The 18,856-nt window shown below is 38.9% G+C and overlaps 2 protein-coding genes across 2 annotated transcripts in view; one reads left to right on the top strand and one right to left on the bottom strand.

The window, feature by feature from the left end:
- Positions 1-5,216, bottom strand: part of ABCG5 (ATP binding cassette subfamily G member 5) — a 14,475-nt gene extending 9,259 nt beyond the window's left edge. Inside the window, exons 1-7 of the mRNA XM_048934809.1 lie at positions 5,115-5,216; positions 4,764-4,885; positions 4,197-4,333; positions 3,854-3,952; positions 2,767-2,899; positions 1,356-1,495; positions 184-313 (exon numbers count right to left, since the gene is read on the bottom strand). Coding sequence (XP_048790766.1) covers positions 184-313; positions 1,356-1,495; positions 2,767-2,899; positions 3,854-3,952; positions 4,197-4,333; positions 4,764-4,785 — 661 coding nt within the window. The 5' untranslated portion in view covers positions 4,786-4,885; positions 5,115-5,216. The remainder of the gene's footprint in view (positions 1-183; positions 314-1,355; positions 1,496-2,766; positions 2,900-3,853; positions 3,953-4,196; positions 4,334-4,763; positions 4,886-5,114) is intronic.
- ABCG8 (ATP binding cassette subfamily G member 8) lies at positions 5,171-18,856 on the top strand. Its single transcript, XM_048934803.1, has 13 exons — positions 5,171-5,767; positions 6,789-6,887; positions 7,594-7,750; positions 9,401-9,639; positions 10,016-10,148; positions 11,459-11,728; positions 13,323-13,488; positions 13,575-13,667; positions 14,528-14,724; positions 14,848-14,924; positions 16,387-16,654; positions 17,115-17,242; positions 17,331-18,856. The coding sequence occupies exons 1-13, from the start codon at positions 5,171-5,173 to the stop codon at positions 17,466-17,468; spliced, it is 2,562 nt and encodes an 853-aa protein (XP_048790760.1). The 3' UTR covers positions 17,469-18,856.

Raw genomic sequence — 18,856 nt, 5'->3', positions numbered from 1 at the left:
AGTCCTACTGCAAACTTTTGTTGTTTCATGTTATCCATGCACATGTGGATGTCCTCTTTTCATCTCTGAGCTGAGTACAACTGTGGAGAAAAATTCAAACACATTCCTATCTATGGAAAAATCTTTATCTTGGGAAAAAAAAAAAACCTGTTCACTTTACCTGAACAACTTAGATAAACTTACCATAGAAATCAAAAGGATTTGACTGTTCAGGACATGAATAGCCACAGCTGCTAAAAAATGTGATCATTTCCATAGGGTTCCCGCAGAAAACCATTTCTCCAAAGCTCATGATGGCTATTTTGTCAAATAACTGTGGGGGCAAATTAAGATTGTAGCAATACATACTGGGAAGAAGCACATTAATTCTTGAGTACAGCTACTGTCTTGGTAATAAAAATGCTTTGAGGGGAAAAACAGATTTGACACATTCAAACTTCCTTAGTATATTTCTGTCAAAGGAAGTTTGTCCTTTCTATCACTCCTCTCTATGGTTATACAAGATGACACATGTGTAAGCTCTTAAAACTTAGTGCTTCTCAGTGCTATTGGAGCCAGCAGTGTACAGAGCTAATCCAAGAACAGAAATAAGATCTGAGGACTTCTGACTTCACTTCTAATGTACCTTCACTTACTGACTCGCCTCCTTTGGTGCTTAACAGTCTCAGTCTGCAAAATTCCCATATTATTGGGAAAACTATCCTGAAGCACTAAGGACTTTAAGAGCACTGCTCTTTGGGTATACATTTGCCAGCACAGGGCTCCCAATAGCTGTGCTCAGCAAGCACCAGGACCAATTCCAGTCCAGAAGAGCACCATCACTCGCAATTGCTTTGTGATCACTCACACTAAATTTATTCAGCCAGAGAAGTGCCTTGCGTTCATGGAGTGGTGCAAATTCAAAACAGTCTTGGGAAAGAAGACCATGCCACACAAACTATGTGAAGCTAGAAAACTTGAAATAAAAGCTTTTTTTCCACTTGTATTCCAAATCATGGCTTCATCCTGATTTGCAAGCATTTGTAACAATAAATAAAATGCTAGTTTTCACAGTGCCAGCACACATGGGGAATTTAAATGGCTTCTCCCAGTGTTTTGATTTGGATAGCAGCATAGCACAAAGATTATGCACACTGTGTCAGAGTTAGTGGCACAGAGCAGCGTGTATCCTAATATGCACTGCAAGTGGCAGAAGACCAGATCTGTAAAGTTAAACACAAGCCTATGTTTACACGGGGGTAATGTTAGGGAGAATTTTAACACAACTATACTTGATATTGCACTTTTATTCTGAAAAGAACTTAAATACTAAAAAGGATGGTAAAAAAATCAAATGCTGAGTAGATATCCTTTACCCTGAAGAGTTCTGAGCGAGGCTGATGAATGGTGATAATCACAATCCTGTCATTGTGTGCAAGTTCCACAAGCAGTGAGACGATCTGGTTTGCAGTCAGGCAATCCAGCCCTGTCGTTGGCTCATCAAGCAGCATGACCTCTGTTTAATGGTAAGAAATAACATTAAAACTCAGGTAAATTGAGAGCAAATGTTATGACTTCCACATTTGAAGCAAACTTGAAAAATGCTATAGAAATTACTGTACACGTGAAGTCCTGTGTGTAACATAGAGCATGCACATTCATTACTGAGGCTTAGTGTTTCATCTTTATTTAGCTTCAATGGCTCAGGTTCAGCTGCTGGGAATAAGAACATATAGAACTACACAACAAATAAGAACATAATGATTTTTTTCTAAGTTCAAGTGAAATCCATAAATTAGCAAAATAGATCTAATGTACACCTCCTTCTGAGAAGAACTGTGGTAAAATTCAAAATGTATACAAATGTGAATATGGCTGGAATAATTAGCTAGAACTTATGATCTGAATTAAATATACAGATAATGAAATTAATTATGAACAAATGAAGAGTTTCATGAGAATACAGGATGTATAATTCTATAAATGAAAGCAGTTTTTAAATTGCATTTTCTTCACAGTTTTATTGCATATGGAAGGGTAAAAGTTACAGTCAAATCATTTAGTTTCACGTAGGTGATATACAGCACAGAAAAGGCAGTTCAATCCTAGGGTTTAAATATAGGAAAGAAGATTTTTCTCTTTAGGTTTATCCACACAGAATTACTACATTATGAGCTTAATTCTCTGTTACTCAGCTTCAATTCTCATTCACTAGACTTTTTTTTGTTTACACTAAAATTAAGACACACGGAAGCATGGTGTGTATCAACATCTGGCTTCTTATCAAGGAAAAGACCACATGAGAGCTATTATACTCCTGAACAATTGACTCTCTTTTGTTTCTTTCTTTTCCAAGTGAGCAAAGTTCATGTGCAGACTGCCTTTTTGACCCCATCAAGTACACACATAGATGGCCCAATGTCAGCTGCTCCACTGCAAGACTCAGTGCTTGGATACGTAGGGCTCTAATTGGTTTCATAAGCCACAAATAAATATGTCACAACTAACATTGCACATGTGGGAAGGGCAAGCCCAGAAAGAGCTAAAAGAGTCTAGATGCGTGTTCAGTCCTTAAGATTTTAGATTTCATTCCTTTCCAAGACCAATAATAGATTAATGACAAACCTGAATTATGGCATATCCATCTCCATCATTACGAGGCTAACTTTTTTGAATTACAGATTAAAAAATGTATTTGTATTTTAAAGTGGGCTAAGGAAATCCATGGCAGAAGCACAGAGTAGCACTGCTCTACTTTATGTTCAAAATCCTCTTTGTGGTACTTACTGGGATCTTGTAATAGCTGAGCTGCAATTGAGACACGACGCCTCTCACCTCCAGAAATTCCTACATATATTTGGCTTCCAATTATTTTGTTGGCAATGTGGCTAAGACTCAGTTCAGCCATAACAGCATCGACCTGAAAAATAATTCCAAATTAGAAAGACCAGTGTTCAACTCAGATACCAACTCAGATACTCAGAAAAACAAAAACTGAAGGGAAAAAAAAAAAGGCATAATTTTAAGCTAAGACTTTCCCAGAGTGTTGCTTGCACCCACTGTAATTGGAAGGATTTGGACCTGATTTTTATTACATTATTTTTAATGCAGTATTCTAATTACTTTTACAAATATTTTTTCATTTCTACATATTCTAAAATGAGTAGAATTTTAGCTTTGCATGACATTAAGAGATGAGGTCAGAGGCTAGACATTAAGAATAATGTGCTAGTATGAATTCCAAAATAAGGAAGCAGAAAGGCAAATCAATTCTGGAGAAGTACAAAATACTAAGTGGAAAATGGGTGAAAAAAGAAGACAAAGATCAAGAATCTTTGATTAGGAACTTCTGAGCTGAGGACAAAAAGCACCCTCTAGTAGATGAGAAACATGCATATTTTATCGAAAAGGCAGCTTGCAAGCAGCTCAGTAGAATGGTGCATTTCAGGGCTGCTCTGGATAGTGAGAGAGCTCCCCAAGAAGCCAGAGTAGTGTTAGTGTCAGCTCCGCTGTTCAAGAGACTGGCCAGCATACACAGCCTTAAGCATTACAGTGAGCTGGGTTTCCCAGTCGGCCAATGGGAGCTGAACTCCGTGCCAATAACATCTACTGCAGCAGTAATTGCTGCAGCTTTGAGCTAAAGTTTTGTTCCAAGATATTTGCTGGGAAATAGGCACAAGCTCCCTGCAGAAGTGGTGAGCATTAGGGATTCTATCCTGCTCCTTGCTCAGCAGAAGGGTATCTCTCCAGCTGCAGAATAAGGATTACGAAACTGCATAAATATAAACCACAGCCATGGATGAAAAGTGCTGCCAGTAAAAGCATTTCATGATGTCATGTCTGCATTCCTAGCAGAAGATGATAATACACAGACCTTCTTCTTGATGAAGTTGTTGGAGCACTTCTGAAGAGCAAGTAAAGCTGTGTAGGTCAGAGACTCTTCTATGGTGAGGAAGCTTAGCAAAGCGTCATTCTAAGAAAAAGGTGAAGAACAAGCAGCAGTTAGTCCAGTAGTATTTAAGATACTGCTTTTACTCACAGTCTCTCAATTCATTCATGCAATGTATTGACTGCTTTGTATCAAAACTACTAGTGAAACTGCAGTAGGAATACACTGTACCATTACAGTAGCAAATACCTTTTTTGTTTGTTTGTTTGTTTGTATTTTTTTAACAGAAGAGGAATCACAGTACACACAAACAAATGTGGAGATTAACCTGTGGCACGTAAGAGAAGCAATCTCTAAAATGTTCCTTCTTCAAGTGATGCCCATTCACATACACTTCACCAAAAAAATTGTCCTTATCTTTCAGTCTTCCTGATATTGCATCCAGGAGTGTTGTTTTCCCAGATCCTTTCAAAGAAAACAAATCAACCATATGATGTGATGAATTTTGCAAGACATTCAATCTCAAGAGAATGACATCACTTGGATGGAGACATGTGAAAATAAGAAAGCATTAAACAAAGTCTTAACATGACAGTAATAGGAAAGCAATTGGGAAACTAGAATAAGTGTGATTAGCATTTATTTCCCACATTCACACTTTATCGTGAAACATTTGCATTTGGAGGTAACCTTATCTTTTATTGAAGTTGTAATTGCTAGTTAGATGGCAGAAGATAGAACTCTGGAAACCAAGTGTCACGTTTTCACAAAGCAGGGGTTAACACAGCTGCAATTTCATTATTTAAAGCACAGACCTCAGTCATGTTCAGACTACTGTGGAAGTCACCCGTAATAACTCTGATTTTATTTCTTTGAACATAGAGGAACAACTTACCAGAGTTTCCTAAAATCCCCATAATCTGGCCACTCTCTACATGAAATGAAACATCTTTAAGTATTTGCCGAGTCCATTTTGTATGGTATAAAGGAACTTTCCACCATGGGCCAACACTCTCTCTTGGAAAACAAATATCAGAAAGGAAGAAACATTGATGAAGTAAAAAGTTTTGCATGACACACACACACAGAACTTCGGAAATCTCCACTACATGCCCCACCACGAGGCGAGCAGCCCTGCCACGGCTCTCGCTCTTCACCAGCCCAAGGCCAAGCCCACAGCCCACCTGTCCCAGCCCTCTCCCCTCCTTCCCGGGGTCGGGGAAGCTCTCAGCAGGGAGGGGCTCACCTCGGCTCCAGGATCCCTCGTCCTACCTGACACTGTAGGAGACCCCCCGCACACTGATGCAGTTGGGGGGCTGTGCCGCGGCCTCTGTCTCGCCTGCCTGCCCACTGCTGCCACTCCTCTCCAGAGCAGGAGACCCTCTGCCCGACATCCTCCAGCACCAGAGCCCCACGGGCCGCTGCCCTCACGCCACCAGCCAGATGCCTGCCACTGCCACCATGCCTCAGCTGGGATGGGGGCAGCTCTCCACTCCTCCTAGAATGGAGCAACTCACTGCCCCCAGCACCCGCCACCCTGGGAAGTGCCTACAAGAAAACAGACTGTCTCTCTGCACTTTCTTTTTCAGAGAGCAACTGATAGCAGCTTCAGCTAATCGCCTATCTGATGTACCTTTACCCCTAGTTGTCAGTGTCTGGGAGGAGGGGAGTATTTCCCAGTCCACAAGGTCACGCCTGCTGCAGAGACACCAGGGCACTGCTCTGAAGGCGCTTGGAAAGCTCAGAAGCAAGGAGAGAAGGTTCCCCACGACTCTGCAGGAGCCCATCACCGAAGCAGCACAGGGCACAAGGTCCTGTGTGGCCAAGATGAAGAAAGCCCCCGAGAACATCTCTCTGGAAGGTGCCAACTGGAACCAGGACACATGCACAAGCTCATCGGTGAGTGAGAGCTGCGAGAGGGCTGGCTGCGGGCTGCTGGGAAGCAATGCCCAGTACCCAGGCTTCCTCCAAGGACTGCAGAGAGAGCTGGCAAGGTCTTAGTATTGCTTTTCAGACAATTTAGAATCATGCTGCTTTCCAGTGCGTACCTAGACAGGAAACAGGGAAATGGAGCTCTTCCAGCAGCCCTCAGCTGAACCTGAAAGTTACATGACTTGGGTGAAATGAGAACTCAAACTATAAATCCCTGGAAGGGCCTTAGCCCCTGTTATGACAAAAGACACAGGGGTTAGGATGATCTCTGAATGCTGACTTAGGATAACGTGCCATTTCCCCATTATTTTACAAGACATTTCTTCAGCAGAGATGGTGGGTATCTGGATATTTTGGCTGGTTAAATTAATACCCTGTCTGATTATGATCAACATTTTCTTACTGAGCATTCACTGTTTGCAGCTACCATTTGCTCTTTATAAGCATAGACATCAGCAAATTATCTTCTGTATGTGGGCAGTGGTGAATTAACTGATTCAGATTACTATGGTACAGTATGGATGAATTAAATAACGAGCATGCTCGTAGTGTAATTTTTAGCTGCCATAAAATACCAATTTCAATACATACCATTTTGATCCGTTAGACATTAACACTCCAACAGTCATCCATTTCTTCTATAGTAATAAAAATAGAATAGAATAGATTAGATTCATCTCCTTATGGTGGCATAGGATTTAGCTCCATTTCAGAAATAGACTCATTTCTACTGAAAGATGAGCACAGCACAGCATACCTGGCCCTCTGACATATCTTTAGAACAAACTGCATTTCATGCTGGCTAACAGGTAACATTTCAACCCTTTGCACTTTTGTGCTATGGAAACTTAACAAAACTGGTATATCCCATTGCACGTATTTCCATTTCTATATCTCTATTTCTTTTTTCTCTGTAATCAAATTTTAATAGCTCTTTAGGTATTGTAATTAACTGTTGTAACTAAGCTAGTGCTTTCTCCACATCAAGGCCCAGGACAGTATTTTTTGTTCTGAAGAAGATAACAGCCTGTATTTCACATACAGTGGAAAATCAAATGTTCTTGAGGTCAAAGAACTCAACTACCAGGTAAACACTCTACTTTATGTAATTCCCTTGAGCAGGGAACATATCCAGCAGTTCTTCTTTCATTTTGTAAGCCGTTTTAGAAGTAGAATAAAGAAGTTCATATAAATGTTGCACAGTGAAATATACAGAAGTTTTGTAAGAAGGATCATGCTCTTGGCTGTAGCATTGGCTACATGCTCCACTGTAAACATATCTAGTAAAGCTAGAGGATGGCACAGGAGAAGAGGTCAGTTTATAGGCCATTTTCTCTGTCTTAAGCTAAATTACTCCTTGGAGGATGGAAGCAGAGCGATTTTCCATCCAGCCAGAGATAGCGGGAGCCTTTGCTGGCAAGAATGTGTATGCAGGAGATGTGGCAGGATGACATGGATAACAAATATAAGGAGGATTTCAGAAAACTAGTGAAATTTGTCACCTCTCTCTGTGCCATGGGGCATCTGAAGTAGGCTTCATAATTTCCAGTTTTGAGTAATTTTAAATTGTATTAAAAATTAATAACGTACAATAGCAATACATTACAGGACAGATAATTTTGGTGATTAACAGAAATAAGGAGCAAAGGATGAAAAACATACACGCCTCGAAGAGAATTTTTGTCTGTATTTCTGTATATTAGCAATATTATTTTAACTTATTCTCTGCTTTGTAAAGGATTTGAAAGTACTTACCGTAAAGTAGTTTATTGTTTGCTTTTATTCTTTGTTAGGTTAACCTGGCATCCCAGATTCCATGGTATGAGAAACTCACGCAGATGCAATTGCTATTGCCCTGGAACTCAGGTCCTGATTCTCACGTGTCAATAATCCAGAACTTGAATTTAAAAGTTCATAGTGGTCAGATGCTAGCTATTATAGGAAGCACTGGTAAGAGCAACCATGTTTCATGATTTGATCAACCCTTGGATAAAACATAGACAATTGAAAATAATACTCGTCAGCCCTTTGAATGGCAAAATCTAGCTGAGAAACAACTAGTAGAAATGTATCACTTAAATACATCATTAAAAAGTTAAGTGTGAGAAAACAAAGAATAATACTGGAGAAACATGTATTATGAATTTGTTTTCAAAACCAATTTTTCCTATGACCTGTATATTTGCTCTTTGTTCCCTGCTGCCACTGTGGTTTGCAGTCTCTCCTCTGTTGCATGTGAAGCAGCTTCACGGCTCTTACAAAAAAAAAAAAAACAACAAAGGTAGATTTCAAACCTCACCCAGTAACATAGCAGATACGAAGCCAGACCTACAGAGATCAGTGGCAACTGGTAGAGCATAGCCACAAATAGCAATTCCCTTCGCATGCAAACAACCCTTAGAGGATAAACTACTACCTTCAGATCAATTAATGTAAAACTTAAGAAGATAATTCCTCTTCTGTTTGACTTACAGCGTCTTAAAAACAGGTCTCTGTTTTTTTTCCCCCATTGTCATGTGGAATTTTTCTGAGCACATACCTGTAATGAAAATGAAGTTGTACATTAGAGATTCCCCATAATAAATGAAAAAAGCTTATGATGAAATAACATACTGCGATATAGATACACCACTGTTATAAGGTAACACGCACTGAACACATACCCTTTTTAGCAGACTAGTCAAACTATTTTTAAAAGCTGTTTATCATCTATTTTTTCAAATGCCTTAGTAAAATGGGTCAAACTGTTGATGAGTTTCACAATGTCAATGGCAATCAATATGTCACTCTTAAATTGAGCAATACATACTTCACAGATGGATGGATTTCCTTTTTAAAGTGTACACATTAGAAAACAAGTGTGGAGTTAATCTTTTAACAGGAAATCTGGAAATAAATGACATCTAATCATAATGAGAGAGCTCTGTGTTTACCTCAAGTATCATACAGCATAAGGGAAAAAGTCATTTGCTATTTAATTCCAAGTAATATTTTGATTACATTGTTTTCATTTTCTTACCTCTGAACATAAGCCAGCTTTTCTTAATTATTTAAATGACTTTTTGTCTTATTCAAATAATAGTAATTTCTATTTGATCATGATTAAGATTTTTATTGTCAGTATAATCATTCGATGCCTTAGTCTTTCAGATGTTACAGCTGCCATTTCTGAATCCACAGCTCCTTTCAATAACTAAGATCATGCAGAGTGTTTAGGTGACAGCCCTGCAGCCAGGCCAGGATTCCACCTTTCTGCTATCTCTCCAAAGGGTAAAAGAAAGGTGACTGGGGGGACAAGGAGAGATCTTGCTTCTCACATTCAAAGAGCTGTCCTCAAAGCCCATCCACCCAATTCTCCTGAGACATGACAAAGATTGAAGTCATGTCCTCTGGTCTGGAGGGGACAGATCTTCTGAGCATGAGCTTGCAGTCCTGTGTTGGTATTCTCTTTCAAGACCATTCTGTATTTGCCGCTTTAGAAAAGCAAAAGTGAGGGTTCAGGAAAAGAAGTTAGGGAACGAAAACTTCTGTATATAAATAAACCAGTTTTCAAATTAATGTTCTAGAAATGTACTTATTTTCCAATTTTGATTGTTCTAGCTGGCGGAAAGACATCCTTGCTTGATGTGATAACCTGCCGGGATCATGGAGGCAAAATCAAGTCCGGTCAAATCATGATCAACAACAAACCCAGCACTCCCCAGCTTGTCAAGAAATGCATTGCACACGTGAGGCAGGATGATCGATTGCTCCCCCACCTGACTGTCAGAGAAACGCTATTGTTCATTGCCAAGCTGCGCCTTCCAGAATGTTTTTCAGACTCACAAAGGCAAAAAAGGGTAACTGAGCTGTTGGGAAAAAACAAAGTTATCAAAACACATCTGACAGAAGTTATCCAATAGATTCAGTGTATTTGGAGACAGAACAGCCATTCTGGTATTTTTAAAATTTAAATTATGAGTTATAAACCTTTTTCTTATTTTCAAGATAGAAACCAGCAATTGTCCCAAAGTGCATAAAAAATAATGATCTAGAGAAAGCATCAGGGAGGCTGAAAGAAGAGATAAGTTGCTTATTGCTGAGCAATTTTTAATGATATCTCTAAAACCAAGATTTGTTTTCGAGTGGCTCTTGATCAGACAGCACCATAATATCCGGATGAATTTTAACTATTTTCAGCTTTTTCTGTACACAGTTTCATTTTTATTCCCCCAGGTGGAAGATGTAATAGCAGAGCTACGGTTGCGGCAGTGTGCGAACACGAGGGTAGGGAATGAGTACCTCCGTGGCATTTCAGGAGGCGAGAGGAGGAGGGTGAGCATTGGTGTACAGCTGCTCTGGAACCCAGGTGAGCAAAACCCAGACAACTTCCTTGTACTCACCACAAACCCCTGGGGGAAGTAGTTAGAGAACACAAGAGGATGCAGGGGAAAGTCATACATAAGTTTGCAGGGAGGACTCCCTGGAGGAGTCCTGGAGGGATGTTTAGCAGCCCTTCTGCCAGCTTTGCCAATGGAGCAGCAGTGACAGAGCCAGGCAGAATCCCCTCTGGAAGCCTCCACTCACCATCAACCAAACTACTGAATATTGCCAGAAGTCACCCTCACAGCAGTGCTCCAGTTCGTGCAAATCTGCATGAGGTTTGTCTTTTCCTGACTGTATGCCACAATTTACTTTGGAGGTTTGGTTATCTCTTATAAACCTTGGATTGCTTTTCTTTCTTTCAACCTGACCTATTCACAAGTACAATGTTAACAGTGAAGGTCCTTCTCTTGGCAGCACAGGAAGACATTGCGCTCTTGTGCAACTCTGACATGGCTGGCTTATGCCAATAGAAAATGCCCATCCTCTTCAGTAGAAGCAAAAGATGAGGCCAAATCTGCAAGTGATCTTGCAGGAGTGAATTCCCGACTTGCCCTTGTATATAACAACAACACAACAGCACTAATAATCTTGGCTGAGCCTCTTGTTGCCTGACATTTCTTTTCATCTCTTCTACCTCCACTTGGAAATACTTGGAAATGGATCTGAAAAGTTCTAGTTTATATGGAGTTAAACTTCTGCTATTACCATGAAAGCAGAAGCCTTTTTTTTTAAGAGATTTAAGAATATATGTGCTGGCACTCAAGTAAAAAAAGTAAAAAAAGATTAGTTCAAGTAAAGACTTTTTTACATTTCAAACATAAATCATCTCCCTCATCACAGAAAATATGTCTTTATACAGACATTGCCATTACGTCCCTTAACAACATAAACATTGCAAAGCAATAAAATCCTTGCAAGTTTTTAGCAATCATTTGCAAAACAACAGCAACAACAAAAAATTTAAGCATATGCATTAGTCTTCATTTGTGGATGTGAACAGGTATGAAATAGACCACAGTTTAATGAAGAACCTAAATACTCATCCCAATGGAGATAAAAAACATTATTCTTATTTCCAATAGGAGCAAGACAACATCTAAAAGTTACTCTTAGCTATTATATTCAAAAGAACAGAGGGAAAAAAAAAGTAGTCATGATTGAATATTACATGATTCTAGTATGGAATACACTTTAGAATTTTTAAAAAGGAATGTATCTGTAAGATTTCATGTGCTAATAACTTTTCACTTAGAACATATTTTCCAAACCAGCTAAACCCACTGTCTTTGGCAGGAATACTGATACTTGATGAACCCACATCTGGACTGGACAGTTTTACAGCACATAACCTTGTGATAACATTATCCAGACTGGCCAGAGGAAACAGATTAGTTCTTCTTTCACTTCATCAGCCTCGGTCAGATATTTTCCAACTGTTTGATTTAGTTCTTCTGATGACTTCTGGAGTCACTGTCTATTCTGGAACAGCTAGAGACATGGTCCAGTACTTCACAGACCTAGGCTACCCCTGCCCAAGGTACAGCAATCCTGCGGATTTCTATGGTTAGTATCAAGTACTGTCATAAAAAAAGGTTTTTAGAAGTCATTTGCTTTTGTGGGTGTATCAGCAAACATTGACTTTTATTGACCTGCTTCAGACATGCCTTATCACTGACTCAAATCAATACTGCAGTAAGGTCAGGTTTTTTATACAATCTATATTTGTCAGTACAGGAAATGGAACAAAAAATAAGTAGAAAAAATCAATTTTAAAAAATCCTCCTCCTAACCATGCCAGATGTAGCAACTCTTTCACAAGCTTAGTACACTTATTCCCAGGTTTCAGCTTGTTGAAACTTTTACCCTCGCTGAGAAAGACTTGGATGAGCTGATCAATTTCCTTCTGTAGATGGTTCTCTGAATTTGATTCAAGAAACACATAGAAAGCTAGTTTCTCAGGGGGAGGAATAATATGCACCTGGAACAGTAAATGGAAAAGAGGAGTGCTGTTCAACAAAGCATATTGGAAGGGAGGGAAAAAACCAAACATAGATTTTTGATTCCTCTCCTCAAAGAAATTTAACTACATGGTCCCAAATCCATCATTCTTCTTCTTCTTTTTTTTTTTTTCCTGCATCATTCAAAGGGAGTCTCACCTTGCTGGTCTAATGGCAGTAGTATTTACCACAGAGGCTGCCTTGGCTGCTTTCATTATTGCCCTCAGGTCTTTGCATTCAAGTTAGCAAGGACAACGACCGCCATGCATCAGAGTAACCTCTTTGACGTGCCTATGTGGCAGCCAGTTCAGTTCTTATCAGCTATGCACAGATAAGACAGAAATTAATCTTAATATCAAGTCCTGAAAAAAAGACCTTTGTCACCAATGTGGTTCAGAGCAGTCCTGCACAACGTTAAGGAAGTCCTGCAGCCACTCCCATATGAAAACAAAGTCCCTGGGAGACAAACTCCCTACCAATTTAGAGGCAGGGAGGGATGAGAAAAGAAGGTGGAAGATCATTGAGTGCAATGCACAGAGCCACAACTGATAGGAAGGGTGGAGAATACAGGCAGACAGAAGGTAGAAATAGAACACAATGGCAGAAGATGCCACGGCAAGGAGGAGTACCTGAAAGAAATACAGAAATGCAGAAACATACAGAAATACAGAAGTGGGGTGGATAAAAGAAATGGAGGACCACGTCAGAAGGGAGGAGTTAAATAAGGCAGATTGCAAGTCATTTTTCTGATGGACTTCTGCTGAAGTGTGGTTCAGAGAAGATCAGCTCAACGATAGTAGTTAACAAAAATGCAGATTCACCCAGAGAGCATCTGTAAAATATCAGGTATTGTCACTCTGCACTGAAAGTTAGCACTGGAAAATACCACTAAATGTTAGTTTCGATTTTGAAAAATATTTTGTGAATAATAACATTTTTTAAAAAGCTAAATGAACTACCATTGCTGCTACTATGTCCTCCTTGGTTAATATTCTCACGCTTTCTCAGTATCCACCTGAAGTGAATAACAAAGTTTTAACCATTGTAGCTTAATTTATGCACACAGGTCAGTGTGTTCACGATTAAATTTCTGATTCTAAACACATCATATACTCATCACATCTGTAGCATACAGTATCATGTCAAATAATATCTTGCAGTTGACCTGACCAGCATTGATAAACACACTGCAGAAAAGGAGATGGAAAGCCAAAAAAGAGCAAATACTCTTGCCAGCTTGTTCCAAGAAAAAATCAAAGATTTTGATGATTTCTTATGGAAAGCAAGTGAAAGTGACAGTGTTGTGACCACTACCAGCAAGCAAAGGTAATTAAAACAGAGCCATACAACAAATGTGGAATAACTGCTACAACCTCAGCTAGTTTCATTTCCTTTTAATTTCTTTTGATCAGCTCTCATTTAAAACCAGAAGAGGTTATCAACATGCCATACCATTCAAGTGATCAGTTACCAGGAGTCTCGAAACAGTTCACTGTATTATTAAGGTAACCTTATTGCCAACTTAAACAATTATGTATTGTGTTCATTTGTATTTTAAAGCATTAAGGAGTACAAAATGTGAAGTGAGAACATGCTGAAAGTACTTGGCTAGCACTAGCAAGCTATGGAGCAGAGGTGTTGCTCCAGATCACCCCAATCCTCTGAGTAGGGCAGCAGTCCTATATGCATTCCTTTTTTCTGCCCCAGGAGTCCTTCCAAACAAAAATAATCTCCAGATCACATTGCAGCAGGTTTTGGCAGCAGCAGGAGCCTCCAGGCTCAGGAATTTGCATCCCAGTTTTGGGTACCTCCATTCTGATCTCCATGCCAAATCAAGGTGACTCAACACTTAGCAAGCCTAGGCAGCCTTGTGGTAGGCTCAGGCATTGCTATCCTCATGCTTCTGCCTCAGATTTGAAGCCAAGGAGGCTTCAGTGACTACAGCAATCATGGATGGACATTGATAGTTGAGATTCATGCTTCTGTACTCAAAAGAAATATAGCCAACTTGCTTAATACAAACAGAACATCACTGCTAGTATCAGCTGCTATTATAGGCCCTTAAAGAAGACACTTCTCTTACTGAAATAATTGCTTCTGAATCTCCAAAACCACATCTTCCTCCTCACTGAATTCCTTCAAGTTTTCAGCATTTCAGACCTGAAAAGCTACACTACAGGTGCTCAATAGCTTTAATTAAGTTTATTTATTTTTTAATTAAGTCAAATAATGTTTGGAAGCAGATAGACAAATTCCTACTCAGAGTTAGCAAATTCAACAAACTGACGTTAGCAGAGCATTTGGAGCAATATATCTGAATGTAACTGGCATTAATACCTTATGATTAATGTTGCTGTTTTCCTAGTCGTCAAGTGTCCAACGACTTCAGAGATCTCCCAACATTACTAGTCCATGGACTTGAGGCCCTTGTCATGTCATTATTAATTGGATTTTTGTACTATGGACATGAAAGCAGACTCTCCATTCGTGACACATCAGCACTGCTGTACATGTTAGGTGCACTAACCCCATTCACAGTGATTTTGGATGTTATTGCCAAATGTAAGTGTGAACGTTATTGTAAACGTTATAAATTAAATTCAGAAAGTTCTTTAATCAATGACAAATTACATTTACTAAATGCAACTCTAAGGTGAAACCAGCCTGTTTGTTTCTACCCTGTAGGTCATTCCGAAAGAGCAATGCTTTATCACGACTTGGAAAATGGAATGTATTCTGTGACCCCATACTTCTTTGCTAAGGTAAGTGGCTGCATCACCAGGAAATGCATGCAGATGGATTAGAAAATAAGCAGTGACAACACATAGCCTTGTACAAATAATCATGCTCACTTTAGACTTTTTTTCTTCTGTGCCTGACACCGAAGGCTATCATTTTTGCTTCCTTGGTGCTAATAGATTAAACCTCACACTACTTTAGGTCTGTTGCCATGTCTCATGGCTGAGGTTTCTGAGGTTTTACGGCCATAAGTTGGGAACTCTGGAAGTCAAATTTAGTGGTTTGTCAGTTTTATATAACTTCTGATTTCATTAACTGGAGCATCTTTGAAAGTTTGATTACATTTTGATCTATAAAACAGAGCGTTCATATTAAATTGTACCAATAGCAAAACAGAAATGGCAACATGCTGTTAGATTTCCAATAGTTGTTTGGGACTGAACTGATCAGCAAGAAACAAATGTATTAAATGCATAAAGAACCAGATTTTCTGGAAATATATTAAGACTTCAGAAAAATTATATTCTCTTTTGAATTAGGGTTTAGAAGAAACCCTTCTTTGTGATGTTGCCACTGTGAGATGAGTTCTGCCTGCCATGGCATCTGTAATTTAGGTTTCCATTTCTGCTCAAGATTTTAAATGCTTATTAGTGGTTGCCAGAGAAAAATATTCTTTGCATTGTGTCACAAAAATTGCACATTATTCATAGAGGAGTAGTTGTAATTTGTTACAATGCTGGTATTAGAGGATGGTACCAACTCTCTTTGGAAAAAATAATCATAGCAATACATGTATATAGATTTATATACACATGTAACTACATATATATAGTCCAGGGATATATATATATATGTAGAGCTGTGTGTTTCTACACATATTTACTTTGTATAATTTCTATATACGCATATACAATTATATAGATGTATATAAAATTATATATACATATATGTATATATTTATAATAAATATATATAGATACACATATTTAATATATCTTCAGATATTTGAGAAACTTCAAAACATATGCATACATACTTTTTTTTTTTTTTCTTTTTTCTTTTTTTTTTACAGCAAATTAAGTAGATGCTAGCTAGACTACCTCTAGGACAAAGAAGGGATCAATAGCCTATTTTAGATTTGATGTCATGCTATCTTCAACCAAGCTTGGACAAAACACACACAATAGTCAGTAACAGTACTCCTGTTTGCAGGCACACTAGCTCTTAGGGAAAGCCTCCTGAGTTCTTAGAAACAGCAAAAACTGTAGCAAAACAAGATATCTAATCTGTAACAAAAGGCCTCGCGACTTAACGATTAGTTACAGGAATTGTCACAACGATGGAAAAAATAGCAATTGCATTCTAAGGGGGCCTGAAGTTTTTCTAAACAGTTCATAAATACACTAAGGCGCATCTCAACATTTTGTGATTGTTGTGTGACTTATTTCTCTCTCTCTTTTTTTTTTCCCCCCACTTCCTGAACAGATTTTGGGGGAGCTCCCCGAGCACTGCGTTTTTGTTATAATTTATGGGGTTCCCATCTACTGGCTGACAAATCTGTTTCCTGAAGCAGAACATTTTTTGCTGAACTTCTTCTCAGTGTGGCTGGCTGTATATAGTGCCCGTGCAATGGCACTTTGGGTGTCAGCGCTGCTGCCAACATTACAGCTCTCAGCTTTCTTTGGCAATGTCCTTTTCACTTCATTCTACCTGAGTGGTGGTTTTCTGATAAGCCTGGAACAGCTCTGGACAGGTAAAACAAATCTCCCAATATCCCTCTGAACTGTAACACTGGTGGTTTGCATCAGCAATTGGTTACCGTGTGGCTGAGTCTCATGCAGGAAAATACCACCTTTAGAGTGAGAGTGGAGTTCATTTTATATTAGTTTCTCCATCTGGAACCGAGATAATGATAAGTTTGGTCCAAAAAAGCATTATTGAAAATCTGGAGTGTTTTATTGAAAACCTGGTCTCTTGGGTGAATTATATTTAGTAAATGAAGATTGAACTCCAGTGAGGCTTAGCAGACAGCAGGAATTTGATGGATATAGATATTAGCTTCCTCCTGATTTACATCTCCACAAAATAATATATTTTGTCCAATAATAAACTCTCATACATTTACGGCCTCTGGTTGTCAAGAAGTTATGCATAGTAGCAAGACAGCAGTTCTGCTTATTTATACACATTTTTCCTGCAATTTTTTTTTCCAGTTCCATATTGGGTTTCTAAGGTATCTTTTCTCAGATGGAATTTCCAAGGCATGATGCAAATTCAGTTCACTGATTCCATATATGATATGACTTATGGGAACATTACAATTAAAATTCCAGGAAGACTTGTAAGTCACTCTCTAATAAAAATCTCAATAATTAATCCATTAGAAAAAAATGTCGTCAGTTCCTAATTTTCTGTTCTCTGGGTTACAGGTAACCAAGGCTCTGGGTCTGGACTCAGAGCCTCTTTACATAAGCTACGTCATCATTGGTGGCAATATTTTCTGTTTCCTGCTTCTATACTATCTATCATTAAGGTTCATCAAGCAGAAATCAAACCAAGACTGGTAACAGCAAAGCATGAAGCTGGGGCAGCAGGTTACAGCGCCTCTTGCAAGAGAGCGTGGGAAGCCCATAAGCTTATTTTTGGTGGGCATTGCTGAAGTGCTGGGAGAGCAGGCAGTGGCTGAGCAGTGCTGCATGAAGTGAGTCCACTTCGCCACAGGATGGCAGCAGAAGACCAGCAGTTGGAAGCCAGCTTGTTCTCTAATCAGACAAATCACAATAAAATTGACTTTTTTTTTTTATTTAATTTTATTTCTTGGACATTCAGGTGACGCCTATGTAAGTTAACTACTACTTGAAATATCCTAAGCGATGGGCTACTTATTTAAAAGGGCCTAACCTAACACTGTAATAGCTGATGTTCCAGGCCACACAGCATTTGAATGGATGGTGATCCTACAGAGGTGAGATCAGCACACATGAAAGACAACTTTCTGCACTCTGCACTAATACAAACAGTGCAGAGGAAAGCAACGTGAAGATTTCACTGCAAAGCCTCAAGAGAACATGCAAGGATGAAAAACTCAAGTATTAATTATCCTGTATTGTTTCTAATTGCTTGAGTGTTTTAAGATTTCACCCTTGTGTTCCAGTTAGATGCTGTTGGTGCTCAAAATAAATACTTTCTCACTGTATAAATAATTTCTTACAATATATTTTTATCTTACCTCCTTGGGTCTGTTTTTACAGCATAAATACCCACCAATTTATTGTTATTAATCATACCTTTCTCCATGGCAGTGCAAATCAGCAATGTGCCAGTTTGGGTTCCTAAGATTCTCAGGTAGGAAGTAGCAAAACTGCTCACTGGTAATTGAAGATCTAATAATGCAATCTATGAAATGCTGCACTTGTGCAGCTTATTAAGTTCAGCCATAAGGCACAGTACTCAGAAAAATAATAAATAAATGGCTGTAATTCACACACAGTCATGCTAAGTGCAGGTGCAAATTACGAGTACAGATGTTATGAGCAATTTATAAGATTAGCTTGCCTGATTCTAAACATTTGGATGCACATCTCTGTGCTCATTCACATCAGAAATGCAAAGTACATCTATTCTACTTCCATTTACTGATATGTTGCACGTAGTGCAATTGGCTGTAATGCCCTGGATGCTGTTATGTAAATCTATTCGTTTTTAATAATAATAATAAAAAAGAAGAAACTGAGATTAAAACGGAAGAGCATCAATGTTATATTATTTCCATTTAGCAAGAAGGGCTGCCACATTGCTTTCCACAGGTTCAACACAGTAATAAATTCACAGGAAGCCCTCAGTCTAAAGATGTTAGGCAGGTCTGATAGAATAACAGCTTCAGCTCCAGGCAGCAGCAGGAATCCAAAGCACTCCAAGGTTTTTCTGAGGTGAAGCCTACCATTTCTTTCTGGTT

Source organism: Lagopus muta, chromosome 2, assembly GCF_023343835.1.
Source record: "Lagopus muta isolate bLagMut1 chromosome 2, bLagMut1 primary, whole genome shotgun sequence".
Classification (NCBI taxonomy): domain Eukaryota; kingdom Metazoa; phylum Chordata; class Aves; order Galliformes; family Phasianidae; genus Lagopus; species Lagopus muta.
Note: the sequence above shows the minus strand (reverse complement) of the source record. Positions and strands in the feature narration are given on the sequence as shown.